Here is a 20,291-nt window from a genome sequence, read left to right on the forward strand (position 1 = left end):
TGTCCCTCCTTTTTTCCCTTCCTTCCCTTCTTTCCCTCCCCCTTCCTTTTTCCTTCCTTCCTGTCCCTCCTTCCTTTCCTTCTTTTCCTCCCTCCCTCCCTTTCCTCCTTCTTTCCCATTCTTCATTTCCTTCCCCTTCATTTCCTTCCCTCCCTCCTTTCTTCATCCCCCTCCTTTCTTTCCCTCCCTCCTTCCTTCCTTCCCTTCCTGTCCCTCCTTTTTTCCCTTCTTTCCCTCCCCCTTCCTTTTTCCTTCCTTCCTGTCCCTCCTTCCTTTCCTTCTTTTCCTCCCTCCCTCCCTTTCCTCCTTCTTTCCCATTCTTCATTTCCTTCCCCTTCATTTCCTTCCCTCCCTCCTTTCTTCATCCCCTCCTCCCTCTCTTCCCGCCTCTCCTTTCTTTTCCTTCCTTCCTGTCCCTTCCTTCTTCCTTTCCTTCTTTCTAAGAGATAAATACAATATTAAATGGAAGGGACAGTAAGAAGTAACGAGAGGAGGGGAAAAGGGAAGGAAGGAAGGAAAGAAGCAGGGAGGGAAAGAAGGAAAGAAAGAAAGAGAAGCAAGAAAGGAGAGAAGGAAATAAAAAGGGGAAAGGAAAAAGAGAGGGAAAGGAGAGAAGGAACAAAAGATAGGGAAGGAAGGAAAAATGTAACCAAAGAGCAAAGAAAGGGAGGAAAGAAACAGGTAGAGATGGAAGAAAGATGAGAGATAGGGAAAGAAAAAGAAGAAAGGAAGGAAAGAGGGAAAGAAGGAGAGAAAGAGGGAGGGAAGGTTGGCTACAGCAACGTGTGGCAGGGTACAGCTAGTTATATATAATTTACTAGCTGTTCCCGGCCACGCGTTGCTGTGGCATAGTCTGTGGCAACCCCCTTCTGCCCTCAGGCTGGAAAAGTACAATCAAAGTACTCCTGACAGATGGCCATGTAGCCTCTGGTTGATAAGAATAATAGAATGGTAGGGTAAGAAGAGACCTCCAAGGGCCAGGCTCAACTTGATGATGATGATGGTGGTGGTGGTGGTGGTGGAATCCTAGGGTAGAAAGAGTCCTCCAAGGGCAATTTAGTCCAGCCCCTTTTGGCATAAGGGAAAAGCACAATATAACCACTCCTAACAGTGGTTTGTATGCAGAACACATCACGCGAGGATGTGCGGGGCTTGATGAATGCAAAGCTGGGGTGAAAATTGCTGGAAGAAACATTCACAACCTCAGATATGCAGATGACACCACTCTGATGGCCGAAAGCGAGGAGGAGCTGAGGAGCCTTCTAATCAAGGTGAAGGAAGAAAGCACAAAAGCTGGGTTGCAGCTAAACGTCAAAAAAACCAAGATTATGGCAACAAGAATGATTGACAACTGGAAAATAGAGGGAGAAAACGTAGAGGCTGTGACAGACTTTGTATTTCTAGGTGCAAAGATGAGTGCAGATACAGACTGTGGCCAGGAAATCAGAAGACGCTTACTTCTTGGGAGGAGAGCAATGTCCAGTCTCGATCAAAGAGTCAAGAGTAGAGACATCAGACTGGCAACCAAGATCCTTTGCCTAGTCCAAGCCATGGTCTTCCCTGTAGTCACCTACGGATGTGAGAGCTGGACCTCAGGGAAGGCTGAGCGAAGGGAGAGAGACGCTTTTGAGCTGTGGTGCTGGAGGAAAGTGCTGAGAGTGCCTTGGACTGCGAGAAGATCCAACCAGTCCATCCTCCAGGAAAGAAAACCCGGCTGCTCACTGGAGGGAAGGAGACTAGAGGCCAAGATGAAGTACTTTGGCCACATCATGAGGAGACAGCAAAGCCTAGAGAAGGGAATGATGCTGGGGAAAGTGGAAGGCAAAAGGAAGAGGGGCCGACCAAGGGCAAGATGGGTGGATGGCATCCTTGAAGTGACTGGACTGACCTTGAAGGAGACCCTGGGGGTGGTGACGTCCGACAGGGAGCTCTGGCGTGGGCTGGTCCATGAGGTCACGCAGAGTCGGAGACGACTGAACGAATGAACAACAACAACAGGATAGGAAGAGACCTCCAAGGGCCAGCCTCAACTTGATGATGGTGGTGGTGGTGGTGGAATCCTAGGGTGGAAAGAGTCCTCCAAGGGCAATTTAGTCCAGCCCCTTTTGGCATAAGGGAAAAACACAATATAACCACTCCTAACAGATGCCCAGCCTCAACTTGTTGAAGATGATGATGATGATGATGATGATGATGATGATGATTTAGAGCTCAAAATGGCCAAAAACCTTTATATCTTAGGGACCGCCTCATTCCTTTTCTCCATCAGTGGTCACCTCGATCCACCCAGGAAAATCTCCTCTACATACCAGTCCCTAGGGAGGCACACCTGGGAGCTACAAGGCATAGTAGAGCTTTTTCAACCTATGCTCCAATTCTGTGGAACTCATTGCCTCCATATATTAGAGCAGGGGTCCTCAAACTAAGGCCCGGGGGCCGGATGCGGCCCTCCAAGGTATTTTACCCGGCCCTCGCTAAGGGTCAACCTAAGTCTGAAACAACTTGAAAGCACACAACAACATCAACAATCCTATCTCATCGGCTAAAAGTAGGCCCACACTTCCCATTTATTTGTTGTGTCAGAACAACCAGTCAAATTATATTACATTTCTAACAGGAGAAAGCAAACAAGCAGATTACAAAATTTGTGAGTATGAGAGTTGATTAAATGTCCTTTGACCAGTATCTGGCCCCTTGGAGTGCCTCTGGTGTTGCCGCAAGAAGGTCCTCCCTTGTGCATGTGGCAGGGCTCAGGGTGCATTGCAGCAGGTGGTCAGTGGTTTGCTCCTCTCCACACTCGCACGTCGAGGATTCCACTTTGTAGCCCCATTTCTGAAGGTTGGCTCTGCATCTCGTGGTGCCAGAGCGCAGTCTGTTCAGTGCCTTCCAGGTCACCCAGTCCTCTGTGTGCCCAGGGGGGAGTCTCTCATTGGGTATCAGCCATTGGTTGAGGTTCTGGGTTTGGGCCTGCCACTTTTGGACTCTCGCTTGCTGAGGTGTTCCAGTGACTCACTGGAACACTTCCCATTGAAATACTAACAATTTTATATTTGTTGAAATTATTCTTCATTTTAATTATTGTATTGTTTTTAAGTGTTTTTGCACTACAAATAAGATATGTGCAGTGTGCATAGGAAATCATTTATGTTTTTTTCAATTTTTTTCAAATTATGGGAAGTCTGACTTGGCCACGGTAGTCCACGCTCTGGTTACATCCTGTTTAGACTACTGCAATGCTCTCTACGTGGGGTTGCCCTTGAAGACGGCCCAGAAGCTCCAACTGGTCCAACATGCGGCAGCCATGATACTAACAGGAGCGGGGCACAGGGAGCATACAACCCCCCTGCTGTACCAGCTCCACTGGCTGCCGATCTGCTACCGGGCTCAATTCAAGGTGCTGGCGTTGGCCTATAAAGCCCTAAACGGTTCCGGCCCAAGATACCTAACTAACCGCCTCTCGGCCTATGAGCCCACGAGGACTTTGAGATCTTCCGGGGAGGCCCTGCTCTTGATCCCGCCTGCATCTCAGGCACGGCTGGCGGGGACGAGAGATAGGGCCTTCTCGGTGGTGGCTCCTCGGCTGTGGAACACCCTTCCCGTAGACATCAGGTTAGCCCCCTCCCTGTTGATCTTCCGCAGGAAGCTGAAGACCTGGTAACTTGACCATAGGAATGGAACAACGGAAATGGTATCGGATTGTGAATTGGACAATGAGACGACTCGGAATGATCTTGTAGTAAGGTTGATGTCTTGATGATGTTGATAATTATGTACTGTGGATTATTTTATTTGATGTTGTATTTTGCACCTTTTTTCTATGTTGTACACCGCAATGAGTCGCCAGTAGGCTGAGAATTGCGGTATATAAGCGTAGTAAATAAAATAAAATAGTAAATAATCCGGCCCTCCAACAGTTTGAGGGACTGTGACCTGGTTGTGCATTTAAGTAATCGGATCAAATTTGCCAAATAGTCACTGTGGAATGTTTTTATTTTGAATGTTTTTATATTGTGTAAACGCTATATTAAATTGTAAGTCGCTCGGAGCATAGAATCATAGAATCATAGAATCGAAGAGTTGGAAGAGACCTCATGGGCCATCCAGTCCAACCCCATTCTGCCAAGAAGCAGGAATTTTGCATTCAAATCACCCCTGACAGATGGCCATCCAGCCTCTGCTTAAAAGCTTCCAAAGAAGGAGCCTCCACCACACTCCGGGGCAGAGAGTTCCACGGCTGAACGGCTCTCACAGTCAGGAAGTTCTTCCTAATGTTCAGATGGAATCTCCTCTCTTGTAGTTTGAAGCCATTGTTCCCTTGCGTCCTAGTCTCCAAGGAAGCAGAAAACAAGCTCCCTCCCTCCTCCTCCCTGTGGCTTCCTCTCACATATTTATACATGGCTATCATATCTCCTCTCAGCCTTGTCTTCTTCAGGCTAAACATGCCCAGTTCCCTAAGCCGTTCCTCATAGGGCTTGTTCTCCAGACCCTTGATCATTTTAGCACCTTGGTGGTGCTAAAATGAGCGACTAATTAAGAAATAAAGTGATGATGATGATGATGATGATGATGATGATATCCTAGGATAGGAAGAGACCTCCAAGGGTCATCCAGTCCAGCCCCTTTTGGCAAATAGGAGAATCACAATCTACCAAAAAGAAAAATGGGTTCCCCTAAAACTGTGGAGACCAAAATCCTCTGATTGTGGTAACGTGAAAATTACTAAATTGGCTCAATGTATATATTACAAATACACATATTGTATATGGTCTCCACAGAAACACAATCTAAGCACTCCTGACAGATAGCCAGCCTCAGGTTAATAATAATAGTCTAAGAGGTGCCAGTGCTTTGACCGGGGGTGCTTCCATGATGTCTTGAACTTGTTTTTCTGGCGGAAGAGCGTGTTGGTGATGACAAGGTTGTGCTCCGCACATTTGGTGAGAAGCAGGATGCCATTCGAGTTGCTGTTTCCAACCCCGTCTTTTCCTATGGTCCCTGGCCACAGGTCGAAGTCTTGCCCGACTCTTGCATTGAAGTCCCCCAGGAGGATGATTTTGTCCTCCTTAGGTATCCCCGATAGGACGGTGTCCAGCTAACACTAGAATTTCTCCTTGATGTCTTCGTCAGCATCTAGTGTTGGTGCATAGGCACTTATGATGGTTGCCCGTTGGTTTTTGGCAAGATCGATTCGGAGGGTTGAGAGACGTTCGTTGATGCCAGTGGGTGCTTCGGTCAGGTGTTTCACCAGATCATTCCTGATAGCAAAACCAACTCCGTGCATTCTTTGGTCTTTTTCGGGCAGTCCCTTCCAGAAGAAGGTGTAGCCTCCTTTTTCTTCCTTCAGCTGTCCCTCTCCTGCTCTCCGGGTCTCCTGAAGGGCTGCTATGTCGATGTTGAAGCGTCCCAGCTCCCTTGCAATGATGGCAGTTCTGCGTTCGGGGCGTTCACTGCCACTGTTGTCCATCAGAGTCCGTACGTTCCACGTACCGAAGTTCATTTTTCTTTTTTGGCCGCAGGGTGGTGACCCCACTGGACGCGGCAGTCCAGTCAGGGATAAGTGAGGCAGACTATGTTTAGGGCACCTTTTCTAGCCCCCTCCCCATGTGGGGTGAGCAGAGTGGGTCCTCAATAGGGCTGCTCAGTCGCAGATACAGCTGCCGAACTACTCAACTGCCTCGGACCTTGAGGTAGAACGATTGAGTCCGTACCCACCGCCCGTGTGCCAGTCTGTGACGAGGGGCTTCCAGATTTCACAGTCCTGCCCCCGTCAGCACTCGCTGATCGCCATGGGACTTTGGTTGGTTGGTTTTTATTTTCTTTGGAAGACGCCCGTGCGTGAGTTTTTTTAATGTGTGGAGGTCAGTGCACAACTGATCAACACACAGACTTCACAGAGTGGGGTTCCACTGGTGATGTAGTTTGACCCAATGACCGTGGCTTCTCAGTCTGTTGCAGCCTTCTTCCGCCTTCGCAGCCGTTGTAACATGTGCCATGTTATCCTCCGCCTGCTCCGCCGTTGAGGTCTTCGGGTCTTCGGACTGTGCTTGGTCTGGGACCTCCCCCGCGGCCACTCCTGGGAGTGCATGACTCCAGTTGTTGTGCCCACCGGTTCATCGGAACGCGCAAGCCCCCCTCACCACGACAAGGTAACAGTCCATCGAGGGGGGTTAATAATAATAATAGTAACAGTAATAACAATAAAAATAATAGAAGTCCAGTTACATTTGGAGAGCACTGTGAATCAAAACAAAGATGAATCTGGACAAAACTTGGGAAGAAAACTCAATATGGCAAAATTTGAACACAGTGGAGTTTGGGGGGGAGGACCTTGACATTTGGGAGTTGCTTACGGGGGGGGAGGGGCGATGGGCCCTTCGCTCTTTCACTCCACGTGCTGCCTTTTTGCACCGTTTTCGGCACTCTGGCTGCCCCATGGGCTACGGGGAAGCTGGGGGGCGGGGTGATGGATGGCCCTGGGTCCTGACACCAATAGACTTTCAGGGAGGAGAAGGAGGAGTCATCTCTGCCAGCAACCGCTCCTGGGAAAGGTGGGCCAAGCCTCTCCCAGGCGCAGTTGCTATGGCAGCCTCAGCCAGGGCCGTAGCCAGAAAAAAAATTCGGGGAGGGTTGAAAATTTGGGGGGGGGGGTGGGGAGTTGAAACCTGCCTCTTAGCTCACGCTGAAGCAAAGAGCACAGCAGGGGCAGAGCAGCCTTCAATACTTGTGGGTTTTTTCGGGCTATATGGCCATGTTCTAGAGGCATTTCTCCTAGGAGAAATGCCTCTAGAACATGGCCATATAGCCCGAAAAAACCCACAAGAACTGAGTGATTCCGGCCATGAAAGCCTTCGACAATACAGCCTTCAATAGCCTGCAGCTCTGCCCCAGTCAACCACCTCCACCAAGTCTGGCCTCCTTAAGGAGAGCATTCAACATCCCCCCCCCCCCCAACTTGGTTGCTTCGCTACATTGGCTATTGCTGCAAGTAATGACAGTGTGAATAAATTGTCAATTGTCAAATTGCAGTTCTGGAGGGGCTCTTAATTTTTTGCATGTGGATTTGGTTAACCAGTTAAAATTCACGAGTAAACCAGGTTTATTTTTTTAACCTGAAAAATATCGAGGGGGGGGTGTTGACCCCTAACCCCCCCCCCCCCCCACTACAGGCCTGGCCTCAGCACCAGCAGCAGGGCGACGGTGACGGAATGGAGAAGCCTCCTCCTGCTTCTGCTCCCTTGCTTGAGGAGTGAGTAGGAAGAGACCCCTCTGCGTCCGTCTCCGTTCGTCAGGCTAGTGTTTCAGATTTTAAATTTTGGAGGAGCTGAGGCTGGCTCCGGGAGGCATAGAAGCTGTTGCCGCCACAAGTTCCGCCGTGAGACGATAGAGGAGCTCTTACATGCACGTGCGCACCCCCCATCTGCACGCATGCACTGTGATGGGTTCTCCCTTTATTAACGATTTGTAAGTTCTTTTCGGTGTTTTGTTAATTTTTATTATTGTTGGTCACACCTTGTATGGTGAGGAGTTTTGTTGCCAGATTTGGTGGGTATTGATATTGATTCTTTTGTTTTTAAGCCACTCACAATGACAACAACAAATTTATATATAGGGTTAGGGTCGCTCTTCATCCGATTCCTGTTCCCGAGTAACCCTCTTTGTTCCCCTATTCTCATCCACTGTACGTCCTTCCTCTTCCTCACTCATTGACCCTTCATCTCCAGAAAACCTTTCGAATGCGTCTTCCTCGGTAGGCGCCATATCCCGGATCCTTTTCCTATGTTGTTCCTCATTTGACTCCTGCCCGCGAGTACTCCTTTCCCCCCTTCTAGCACCCATACTACTGCTTGCCACATTACCTACAGGCTCTACTACAACAGTTTATTTGGGATTATAGTGCTTTTGGTACTTGGTCCTCGTTGTGTTTGTGCAGCCCTCCGTTTAGCCTCCTGGCAGTTCCCTGACATTGTGGGTAAAGTAGTGTTCGCAAGGCTGTTGTCTCCCTCCCCCAGTGGGCCTAGTTTAAAGTGCGCCTAATGAGGTTTGTGAGTCTGTGAGCAAAAAGGTGTTTTCCTACTTGTGTGAGGTGCACCCCATCCCTTGCCAGTAGGCCATCCTCCTGGAAAAGCAGGCCATGGTCAAGGAAGCCAAAGCGTTCCTCCTGACACCATTTTCTAAGCCAGACCTGTACTATTGTTCTAGCCCTTGTAGGACTCTGTCTTACAACTGGGAGGAGGGATGAAAAGACCAGCTGTACATTACATTGTTTTAGCTTTGTTCCGAGAGCTCGAAAATCATTTATGATCTTTTGAAAAGTATGTCTAGCATACATACAGTATCTACGTGTGTGTGTGTGTGTGTGCTTTTTTTGTATTCATTGTATTTTTTTTTATTTTTTTGGCTTTTTAAGTCTCTTCTGTGTTTTCTTGTGTTTTTATGAGTGATGGTCAATTGTTGGTCTGATACGTATATTGTATCCAAATTTGGTGTCAATTCTCCCAGTGGTTTTTGAGTTCTGTTGATCCCACAAACAAACATTACATTTTTATTTACATAGATTTATTACTGTTCGGGCTATTGATTGCTTCATGATGTTGTGTTATGTTATTATGATGTATTTATTTTACCTTATTTTATTTTATATCATCGTGTTTTTTCCGGGCTCATTTCCATGTAAGCCATCCCAAGTCTCTTCGGGGAAATGGAGGCGGGGTATCAAAGCAAGAAGCCAGATCTTGAAACTGCTAAGCCATTAAATGCTAATCAAGGTGGCCAATTGAAACATTCACACCTAGCTCCAACAGACAAGAGTTCTTTCTCCCACCCTGGGCATTCTACAGATATATAAACCTCATTTTCCCAGTTTGTTTGTTTATTTATTTATTTACCTTACTTCTATACCGCTGTTCTCAGCCCGAAGGCGACTCACAGCGGTTCACAACAAATACGAACAGCAAAAATTCAGTGCTACAGTATAGAAACAGTTAACAACCTAACACATTACACAATTAATAAACAGTTACTACAATACCCATTCACTGTCGTCTCGTCATCAAAAACATGTTCCAGATTCGTCATCCATTGTTCCATTCCAGTGTTCATTAACCAAGCATTGCACTAATTATTGGAACGCCTGCACAAACAGCCAGGTCTTCACTTTTTTGCGGAATACCATTAGAGATGGTGCTAGTCTAATGTCCGTAGGAAGGGCGTTCCACAGCTGAGGAGCCACCACCGAGAAGGCCCTATCTCTCGTCCCCGCCAGCCGTGCTTGAGAAGCAGGCAGGATCGAGAGCAGGGTCTCCTCGGAAGATCTCAAAGTCCTGGTGGGTTCATAGGCAGAGATGCGGTCGGATAGGTAGCTTGGGCCGGAGCCGTTTAAGGCTTTATAGGCCAACGCCAGCACTTTGAATTCAGCCCGGTAGCAGATCGGTAGCCAGTGGAGTTGGCGCAACAGGGGGGTTGTATGCTCCCTGCGCTCCGCTCCTGTTAAAATCATGGCTGCCGAGTGTTGGACTAACTGGAGCTTCCGAGCTGTCTTCAAAGGCAACCCCACGTAAAGAGCGTTGCAGTAGTCTAAACGGGATGTAACTAGAGCGTGGACTACCGTGGCCAAGTCAGACTTCCCAAGGTACGGACGCAGCTGGCGCACAAGCTTTAGCTGTGCGAATGCTCCCCTGGTCACCGCCGAAACCTGGGGTTCCAGGCTCAGCGATGAGTCCAGGGTCACACCCAAACTGCGAACCTGCGTCTTCAGGGGGAGTGCGGCCCCATCCAACACAGGCTGTAACCCTGTGCCCTGTTCGGCCTTGCGACTGACCAGGAATACCTCTGTCTTGTCTGGATTCAATTTCAGTTTCCAATGAACCTCACAAAACATCAGGAGAGAAAACTTCTGGAACATGGCCATACAGCCCGGCAAACTCACAACCCAATAATAATCATAATCATAATCATAATAGCAACCCCCAGGGCCGTCCAGTCCAACTCTCTTCTGCCAATTCATATAATTAAATCAAGCCCTTCTTGTATTATTTTTAAGCTCTTTAGCAAGCCTGGGCTCTTTCTACACTTTGGCTTTTATTCCCCGTGTGGCTATTACTTTTAATTCCTTTTTGGTGATTTCTCCCTTTTTTCATTTCTTGTACATTTGCCTTTTAAATCTTATACATTTTTTTTTAAAAAAAACCCTCAGTTTTTTTCCAGACTTCACAAGAACTCATCTTGAAAGCATGAACATAAGAAAAAGTCCAAACTTGACTCAATAAATTTAGCTTTCAACCGAAGCAGCTCTTTTGCTTTATCAACAAAAACTATTTACATTGCAGTATTTCTACTGCTACTGTTATGAATCGTAACGTAAATATCTTATGTGCTGGATGTATTTTCATTGTTACAAAGTGAACATAATTAAAGCATAGTGATTAATCACAAAAACGATATGTTTGGGGAAGCAAGGACAAGGGATGATGGGATCTGCAGGACCTTCAACCACTTCAGCTCTGACTTCCACAGAGCACTGAGACCCCGACAAATGACAGACCAAGACCAAACTTGGCATACAGACCCCCCCATGACCTACAATAATACAGGAGGGGTTTGGGAGAATTGACAGTGATTTAAGGGAGAAAATGTGATGGATCTGGACCAGAAGGCAGGATCATCAAGTTTGCAGACGGGACCAAATTGGGAGGGATAGCCAATACTCCAAAGGACAGGAGCAGGATTCAAAACGATCTTGACAGATTAGAGAGATGATTGACCAGATCTAACAAAATGAAGTTCAACAGTGACAAATGCAAGATACTCCACTTTGGCAGGAAAAACGAAATGCAAAGATACAGAATGGGGGATGCCTGGCTCGAGAACAGTACGTGTGAAAAAAATCTTGGAGTGGACAACGTTAAACATGAGCCAACAATGTGATGTGGCGGCAAAAAACGCCAATGGGATTTTGGCCTGCATCAATAGGAGCATAGTGTCTAGATCTAAGGAAGTCATGCTACCCCTCTATTCTGTTCTGGTTAGACCACACCTGGGATATTGTGTCCAATTCTGGGCACCACAATTCAAGAGAGATATGGACAAGCTGGAATGTGTCCAGAGGAGAGCGACTAAAATGATAAAAGGTCTGGAGAACAAGCCCTATGAGGAGCGGCTTAAGGAGCTGGGCATGTTTAGCCTGAAGAAGAGAAGGCTGAGAGGGGATAGGATAGCCATGTATAAATATGTGAGAGGAAGCCACAGGGAGGAGGAGGGAGCAAGCTTGTTTTCTGCTTCCTTGGAGACTAGGACGCAATGGAGCCATGGCTTCAAACTACAAGAGAGGAGATTCCACCTGAACATGAGAGGAGATTCCACCTGAACTTCCTGTCTGTGAGAGCCGTTCAGCAGTGGAACTCTCTGCCCCGGAGTGTGGTGGAGGCTCCTTCTTTGGAAGCTTTTAAACAGAGGCTGGATGACCATCTGTCAGGGGTGATCTGAATGCAATATTCCTGCTTCTTGGCAGAATGGGGTTGGACTGGATGGCCCAGGAGGTCTCTTCCAACTCTTTGATTCTATGATTCTACGACTTTGTCAGCGTTAGTAGCCCACACAATGGCTCTACCCCTTTTTAAGTTAAAAAAATAACTCATAAAGATTAAAAAAGCACAAAAAATTATAATTAAAAAAATAACTCATAAAGAAAACACATTTTTTCGCTTTAAGTAGAAATAAAATGAAGTTCTATTCACTGTATACAAAACAAGACATAAGAATTGCTCTCACCAAAACATAACAAAAACAATATCTTAGGTGAGTCCTCATCATTCAGCGGCGATATGCACTTGTAACAGAATAATATACAGTCTCTCTTACTTAGTTGTCAGTAGAATGACCTTGCCTTGTGTAAACAAACGTTATCTTCAGGACGCTTGCAGAACTGCTCCCGGCACCAAACAAAGGCTTTTCAGCTCAAAACGAGCCCTCAAGCAAAGCTTAGAACGCAATGCTCAAAATTTACAAACACACAGAGGCTTACTATATACAGGAACTGATCATACACTCAATTAACCCATAACAGCTGCAACAGAAAAAGCCCTGATCCTTTCTAGAACTTAGAAAAAGTATGTTGCAAACCCCTAGTAGCAACAAACTTGGCATTGATACTCAATATGCCCAAATTTGAACACTGTTGGAGTTTGGTGCGCAGGCGGGGGTCACGTGAAAGGCACTGTTTGTTTATTTATTTATTTATTTATTTTATTTGCTTTATTTCTATACCGCATTTTTCAGCCCAAACAGGCGACTCAATGCGGTTTACAAGGTACAAGTTATCACAACAATGTCAGTGCAGTTAAAAACGCAACAAATGCAACAACAAAATCAACAACATCAATCAACAACAATTAACAAAAACAAACATAACGCCTCAGTGAAATCAGATCCGTTCTCATAATCCTTGTGCCATTCCTATGTTCCATTTACCGTCTTCCTATGTTCAGTTGCACCGTTTAACCAAACGCTTGTTCATAAAGCCAAGTCTTGACCTTTCTCCGAAACGCCAGCAACGAAGGTGCCTGTCTGATGTCTACCGGTAAGGCATTCCATAGCCGAGGGGCCACCACTGAGAAGGCCCTGTCTCTCGTCCCCGCCAAGCGCGCCTGTGACGATCTTAAAGTTCTGGTTGGTTCATAGGTGGAGATGCGTTCGGAGAGGTAAGTGGGGCCAGAACCGTTTAGGGCTTTATAGGCTAAAGCCAGCACCTTGAATTGTGCCTGGTAGTGGATTGGCAGCCAGTGGAGCTGGCTCAACAGAGGAGTGGTGTGCTCCCTGAGTGCCGCTCCCGTTAGCAACCTGGCTGCCGAGCGCTGGACCATCTGAAGCTTCCGGGCAGTCTTCAAGGGCAACCCCACGTAGAGCGCGTTGCAGTAATCAATACGGGATGTAACCAGAGCGTGGACTACCGTGACCAAGTCAGGCTTCCCAAGGTACGGGCGCAACTGGCGCACAAGTTTTAATTGTGCAAATGCTCCCCTGGACACCGCCGAAACTTGGGGTTCCTTTTAATATCCCTTTCTTTTCTTTTTCCCCTTCTATCTCTACATTTTTATGTTTTCATTCAGAAGAGGGAAGAAAGGGCGAGAAAGAAAAAGAGAGGGAAACGGAAAGGGGGGCCTCTTCCTCATGTGTGCACGGGTGCTTCTACTTCCAAGTACCTCTCCATGACTCCTCGCTACTGAAGGAGAAGCCTGACCTGGAGGTGGAAAGATGGGGAAAGAGGAGGAGCCGCATGGGTACTGGCTGGCTATTTGGTTGCCAGAAGTGCTCGGCAGTCATTTTATTTATTTATTTATTTGCTATACTTGTATACCGCCGTTTCTCAGCCTAGCCGGCGACTCAACGCGGTTTACAACAACTTATAACAAACAACAGTATACAGTTTAAAAGCATAAAAACACGATCCACAATACATATATCAATAAACAATCCAATTCATCTCTTGACTAAAATCGCGATCCAGTTTCGTCGTCCAAATTGCCAGTCCTTCAATCATTACACTTATTGCACTGAGTTAACCGAACGCCTGCTCGAACATCCAGTTTTTAGTCTTTTCCGGAAAACCATCAATGAGGGGGCTGATCTTACCTCCATGGGGAGGGCGTTCCATAGCCGCGGGGCCACCACAGAAAAGGCCCTGTCTCTCGTCCCCACCAGCCGCACCTGTGAAGCAGGCAGGATAGAGAGCAGGGGCCCCCCAGAAGATCTTAGGGTCCTAGTGGGCTGATAGGCTGAGATACGTTCGGATAGGTAAGTTGGGCCAGAACCATTTAGGGCTTTAAAGGCCAGCGCCAGCACTTTGAATTGAGTCCGGTAGCAGATCGGCAGCCAGTGGAGCTGGTGCAGCAGAGGAGTTGTATGCTCCCTGCGCTCCGCTCCAGTTAGTATCATGGCTGCCGAGCGTTGGACTAATTGGAGCTTCCGGGCCGTCTTCAAAGGCAACCCCACGTAGAGAACGTTGCAGTAGTCTAAACGGGATGTAACCAGAGCGTGGACTAAGCAAAGGGGGCAGTGCCACGACCCCTCAGAAATTGCCCGTTGAGACTCAGCATTCTGGCACCATACCTACTACTAGTAGTAGGAGAAGAAGAAGAAGTGATGCAGAAGCAGAGGAGAATCAGCGTCAGCTGAAACGTATTCGTGACATCTTTCTGGCTTCCAGTGATTCGGAAGACTTTGCAGGATTCGGCCCAGAGGAAGCTATGGAAGCAGATTACAGGGGAGTAAAGAGAGTGGCCAGTGAGTCTGGCAGTGATAGTGACACTATGTCTAAGAGGCTTAAAGACATAGCAGATAATTCCAGTGCCAGTGAGGATGAGATGGAGGAGGCTTTAGACTGGACTCTGGTTCAGAACATTAGAGACATTTGCAATCAAACAACCTCCAGTGATGATTTTGAGGGTTTTCAGGAAAACTGGAATGAGGGATCTTCTTGGCAGGATCAGGCATTAGAACAAAGGTGGCAAACTTGGCGTGGCTTAGATGCTTCAGCTGCGCAAGGAGAATCAGATGAGTCTAATGAATCCCAATCTTCTGATAGTGAATAAAATGTGCACATTGGGAACTGTTTCTTTGCAGACGACAAAGTGTTGTTATGTGTTGTTACTCTGCCTAACCTTGCTTGGATTCCCAGTATCCTGTTTCCCTGCCGTGTTCCTTCGGACCTTGGAATCTTCCTTCGTGAGTGTTACGCCTGGCTACCTGACCTTGGAATTGACTGGACTACGTATTTGCCTATCGGACCTTGCTCTGAATCTTGTATTTCTTAGAGACTATTTTGCTACAAGCTCTTGTATCTCCTGTTTATTTTTGGCTGCTATTCAAGCCTGCTAGATATCCGGATTACCTACTGTTTATGTTCTTGCCTGAAAACACCTTTTGAACTGCCTTCACTGCTGTTAAAGTGCCTCATTAAGTTTGTTATTCATTAAAAGACTATTATTTTACATCTCAATTGCTGTTTGAGACAATCTGTGTTCCTTGGGTCACGACATTGCCAGTCGACCCCTCTGGGGGTCACGACCCCTAGGTTGAGAACCGCTGCTCTAGATCCTTGAGCCGTTGGAAGATTTCCAATGCACAGAAGCAAAGGAGAAGAGGAATGACTGGGCTGAGTAGAAAAAGCTGGAAAGGAAGGAGGCTTTCCTGTGTTTGAATCCCATTCTGGGGCATAACTATGGGAGTGAAAGGCAGAGAGGGGAATTGGTTCAGCAGAGAGTAATGTTGTGAATACTTCAATGTGTTTAAATCTGGGATTGAAGTATCCAGATTGGAGGCAGATTCTTGGCTGAGTGGAGGATTCATTTGGGAATACCAGGAAATTTGGTAGTACCAAACTTTTAGGAAGAGAAAGGAGGGAAAGGATTTTTTTGGCTTCATGTCTTATCTTTTGCTGTTTCTTTCTTGACCAGGAGGATAAGGATTCCATGGCGATATCTCTGGCGCGATGATAATCAAAGCAGCATCCGGTGGTCATTGGGGAATGTGGAAACCAAAGAAGCTGTAAGGAAAAGGGTCCTATATGAAAAAGACATCCTCTCGAGATGCTGATCTTGCTGAACTGACCTTGGGGAAAAAAGAAAGGGGAAAAGAAGACAGAAGTGTCCATATTGCAGTTAAAAATACATACCACTCTCAACATGCGGGAGAAACTCTATAAATGCCTGGAGTGTGGAAAGAAGTTCACTGGCAGTGGAGACCTACATAAACACCAACGAACTCACACTGGGGAGAAACCCTATGAATGCCTGGTGTGTGGAAAGAGTTTCACTTTGAGACATAATCTGCAGCGACATGAAAGGATTCACACTGGCGAGAAATCCTTTGAATGCCTGGAATGTGGAAAGTGCTTTGCTCAGAATTCACATCTATGTTTACATCAACGAACTCACACTGGTGAGAAACCCTATAAATGCCTGGAGTGTGGAAAGAGCTTCACTGATAGTGGAAATCTACATAAACACCAACGAACACACACTGGGGAGAAACCCTATAAATGCCTGGAGTGTGGAAAGAGCTTCAAACACAGTCCAAGTCTGCATTCACATCGAAGGACTCACACTGGGGAGAAGCCATATACATGCCTGGAATGTGGACAGAACTATACTCAGAGTTCACACCTACGTAGACATCAACGCACTCACACTGGGGAAAAACCCTATAAATGCCTGGAGTGTGGAAAGAGCTTCACTGATAGTGGAAGTCTACATTCACATCAACGAACTCACACTGGGGAGAAACCCTATGAATGCCTGGAGTGTGGAAAGAGTTTCACTTTGAGACATCATCTGCAGCAACATGCAAAGATTCACACTAGTGAGAAATCCTATGAATGCCTGGAATGTAGAAAGAGCTTCACTGATAGTGGACGTCTACATAACCACCAACGAACTCACACTGGGGAGAAACCCTATAAATGCCTGGAGTGTGGAAAGAGCTTCGCTTGGCCTAAGAGTCTGCGGATTCATCACAGAACTCACTCTGGGGAGAAACCCTATAAATGTCTGGAATGTGGAAAGAACTTCACCCAGAGTGGACATCTACATTCACATCAGAAAACTCACACTGGGGAGAAACCCTATAAATGCCTGGAGTGTGGAAAGAGTTTCAGTTGGGAGCATGCTCTGCAGCAACATGAAAGGATTCACACTGGGGAGAAACCCTATAAATGCCTGGAGTGTGGAAAGAACTTCACTGGCAGTGGAGACCTACGTAGACACCAACGAATTCACACTGGGGAGAAACCCTATAAATGCCTGGAGTGTGGAAAGAGCTTCTGTGACAGTAGAAATCTTCAAAAACATAATAGAACCCACACTAGGATGCCTTGAGTGTGGAATGTGTTCCACTTGGAGGGGTCATCTCAGCAACATAAAACTCACATTCTAGTAAATGGATGCCAAGAGAGACTCTCTAAGATGTACAAAGGCAACTCTAACAAATGTAAATGACAGGGTAATACTGGGAATTTTATCATGTTGTGATATTGGGTTGAAATAGATAAATGTAGAAGAATGAGAAGAATCATAGAATCAAAGAGTTGGAAGAGACTTCATGGGACTTTGGAAGAATAGCTTAGAATTTACAAGAAATTACTCTGTTAAAGAAAAGTTTTACAAAATGATTCACAGATGTTACATAATTTGAGAAGAATCGTGGAAGATAAATTAAAACATTGAATTTATGCTGGAAATATAAAGAAATGACTGGAACCTTTTATCATATGTGCTGAACTTGCCAAAAGGCTAAAGCCTTCTGGATTAAAAGTGCATATTTTACTGAAACAAAATAAAAAAAACCTAAGTAATACTGAAAGCAGAACCTTTTTTATTGGGAATTTCAGACAAGCAAATCCCAAATCACCAGGAAATAATCATCTTCTACATGAAGATACTTTCATGAGTAGTTACAGGTGGATGGGAGTTTTTCAAGAGTGAAATACTCAAGGTGCAATTGCAAACAATACCAACAAAGAGAAAAAATAGGACAAGTGCAAAGAAGCCAGAATGGATTTTCAAATAACTTTTAACTGTGCTCAGACTCAAAAGAGACATGCATAAGAAGTGGAAAAAGGGAGAAATCACCAAAGAAGAATTCAAACAAATAGCCAACTCCTGTAGGGAAAAGGTTTGCAGGGCACAAAACGAGATCAGGCTTACCAGGGACCTTAAAAACAATAAAAAGGGCTTCTGTTTTTATGTCAGTAGAAAAAGGAAGAACAAGGAGGCGATAGGGCCTCTTTGAGGAGAAGATGGGGCAGTGCTGATAGGAGATAGGGAAAAGACAGAACTACTTAATGCCTTCTTTGCCTCGGTCTTCTCACAAAAAGAAAGTCAGTGGGATTTTGGCCTGCATCAATAGGAGCCTAGTGTCCAGATCCAGGGAAGTCATGCTCCCCATGCTCTATTCTGCCTTGGTCAGACCACACCTTGAATCACACTGTGTCCAATTGTGGGCACCACAATTGAAGGGAGATGTTGACAAGCTGGAATGTGTCCATAGGAGGGCGACTAAAATGATCAAGGGTCTGGAGAAAAAGCCCTATGAGGAGTGGCTTAAAGAGCTGGGCATGTTTAGCCTGAAGAACTAAACATGCCCATGAGAGGAGACATGATAGCCATGTATAAATACGTGAAAGGAACTCATAGGGAGGAGGGGGCAAGCTTGTTTTCTGCTGTCCTAGAGACTAGGAGGCAATGGAGCCATGACTTCAAATTACAAGAAAGGAGATTCCGCCTGAACGTTAGGAAGAACTTCCTTACTGTGAGAACTGTTCAGCAGTGGAACTCTCTGCCCCAGAGTGTGGTGGAGGCTCCTTCTTTGGAGGCTTTGAAGCAGAGGCTGGATGGCCATCTGTCAGGGATGTTTGAATGCGATTTTCCTGCTTCTTGGCAGAATGGGGTTGGACTGGATGGCCCACGAGGTCTCTTCCAACTCTAGGATTCTATGAGTAAAGCAGCAGGAATTGAATATGCAAAAATATGGAAAAAATAAGGAACACCAACACCAGAGGAACTGATTGCAATTTATTTTTAAATGGCTGAAATCAACCAATTAACTTTGATACTACAACAAGAGAATACAAAAAACTGCAAAAAGGGTGGAAACTTTTAATGGATTTTATTGGAAAAAAAAACAGAAGGAGGTGACTGCAATAGGATTTGTGAACGAAAAGTGTTACGAGATAACGCATTTGTATAAACTATATAACTTGCATATCTAAGAGCAAAAAAAGTTTCGGAAAATTGATGAGTTAATATTTCTGTATTGAAGTAGAAAATATATAACTTCAAGAAGATTGATACTATAGCTATATACATTTATATAAGATTTATTGTGTGTAGATCATACGTGAATGATACTTATAAATGTTTACATGTATATTACTAATCTGTTACCATAGCTTAACTAAGTTATGTCTATAGTTGACTGCCATCAAGAATAGACAAAACAGAGTTTCACTTAGGCGATCCCTTGTTCTCTGAGTATGACGGCCTTCCAAGCGTAGTGTCCTGATGGTGGATACGGAGGTGACAGTGAAGCCCTATCCTTGACCTGCATGTTCTTCCACAGTGAGGGCATCGGTTTCCACAGCACTGCTGCTCACAGCTGACCTCTAGCTAGAGCACTCAAGGCTTCCGATTTCTCCATGTCTATGCCACAGTTTTTAAGGTTAGCTTTAAGACCATCTTTAAATCTCTTTTCCTGTCCACCACCCTTCCATGTTCTGCCCTTGACTTGGGAGTATTGTAAGTGCTTTGGGAGATGGTGATCGGGCATTCAGACAATGCGGCCAGTCCAGTGGAGTTGATGACGTAAGAGCATCGCTTCAGTGCTGGTGGTCTTTGCTTCTTCCAGCATGCTAACGTTTGTCCATCTGTCTTCCCAAGAGATTTGCTTCCAAAAAATCCTGCAAATCTCTTGGGAAGACAGATGGACAAACGTTAGCATGCTGGAAGAAGCAAAGACCACCAGCACTGAAGCGATGCTCTTACGTCATCAACTCCACTGGACTGGCCGCATTGTCTGAATGCCCGATCGCCATCTCCCAAAGCACTTACAATACTCCCAAGTCAAGGACAGAAAATGGAAGGGTGGTGGAATCGTTTCAGGAGTGTGACATCTGTAGAGAGTCCACGTTTCACAACTGTATAGCAGGGTTGAGAGGACAATAGCATTATAAACAAGCACCTTGGTCCCTGTATGGATGTCCCGGTCTTCAAACACACTCTGCTTGATTCAGAAAAATGCTGCACTCACAGAGCTCAGGCGGTATTGTACTTCTGTGGAGAGGTGGCTCCCAAGGAAGCAGTAATGGTCAACATTTTCTAGTGTTACACCATCAAGGTGTATTTCTGGCATTGCCGATGGGTTGATTGGTGACTGTCGGAAGAGCACTTTGGTTTTCTCGATGTTCAGTGAGAGGCCAGGTTTCTCATACGCTTCTGCAAAGGTGGTTAGAGTGGCTTGTAGGTCATTGTCATATTGGAGTTCTATAGCAGACGTTGTGACACTGGTCTTGGCTTTCAGTTTGCTGAGATTAAATAGCTTGCCATCTGTGTGATGCATTATTTCCACTCTGGTGGGAAGCTTCCCATCAACAAGATGAAGTATCATAGTGTTGAAGAGGGAAAATAAGGTGGGGGCAAGAAGCCAAATCTTGAAATTGCTAAGCCGTTAAATGCTAATCATGGTAGCCAATTGAAACATTTACACCTAGCTCCAACAGACAAGAGTTCTTTCTCCCACCCTGG

The 20,291-nt window shown here is 45.9% G+C and overlaps 2 protein-coding genes across 6 annotated transcripts in view; both read left to right on the forward strand.

Annotated features, from left to right (window-relative positions):
• Positions 1 to 20,291, forward strand: part of LOC132770347 (zinc finger protein ZFP2-like) — an 88,464-nt gene that overhangs the window by 28,013 nt on the left and 40,160 nt on the right. The window lies entirely within an intron of this gene.
• LOC137096533 (zinc finger protein 135-like) overlaps positions 1 to 20,291 on the forward strand; it is a 33,322-nt gene that overhangs the window by 2,804 nt on the left and 10,227 nt on the right. Inside the window, exon 2 of one of the 5 annotated variants that reach the window (XM_067466150.1) lies at positions 15,450 to 15,540. The exons of 1 other annotated variant lie outside the window; for it this stretch is intronic. Coding sequence is in view for 1 of the 4 variants with exons in the window: in XM_067466153.1 (XP_067322254.1) it covers positions 15,678 to 16,868 (1,191 nt within the window). In the remaining 3 variants the exon portion in view is untranslated. Of the gene's footprint in view, positions 1 to 15,449; positions 16,981 to 18,868; positions 19,210 to 20,291 lie in introns of those variants that run through there. 3 more of the 5 variants (XM_067466153.1, XM_067466151.1, XM_067466152.1) reach the window with 3 other exon arrangements.

The sequence above is a fragment of the Anolis sagrei genome, chromosome 3, assembly GCF_037176765.1.
Source record: "Anolis sagrei isolate rAnoSag1 chromosome 3, rAnoSag1.mat, whole genome shotgun sequence".
Taxonomy (NCBI): domain Eukaryota; kingdom Metazoa; phylum Chordata; class Lepidosauria; order Squamata; family Dactyloidae; genus Anolis; species Anolis sagrei.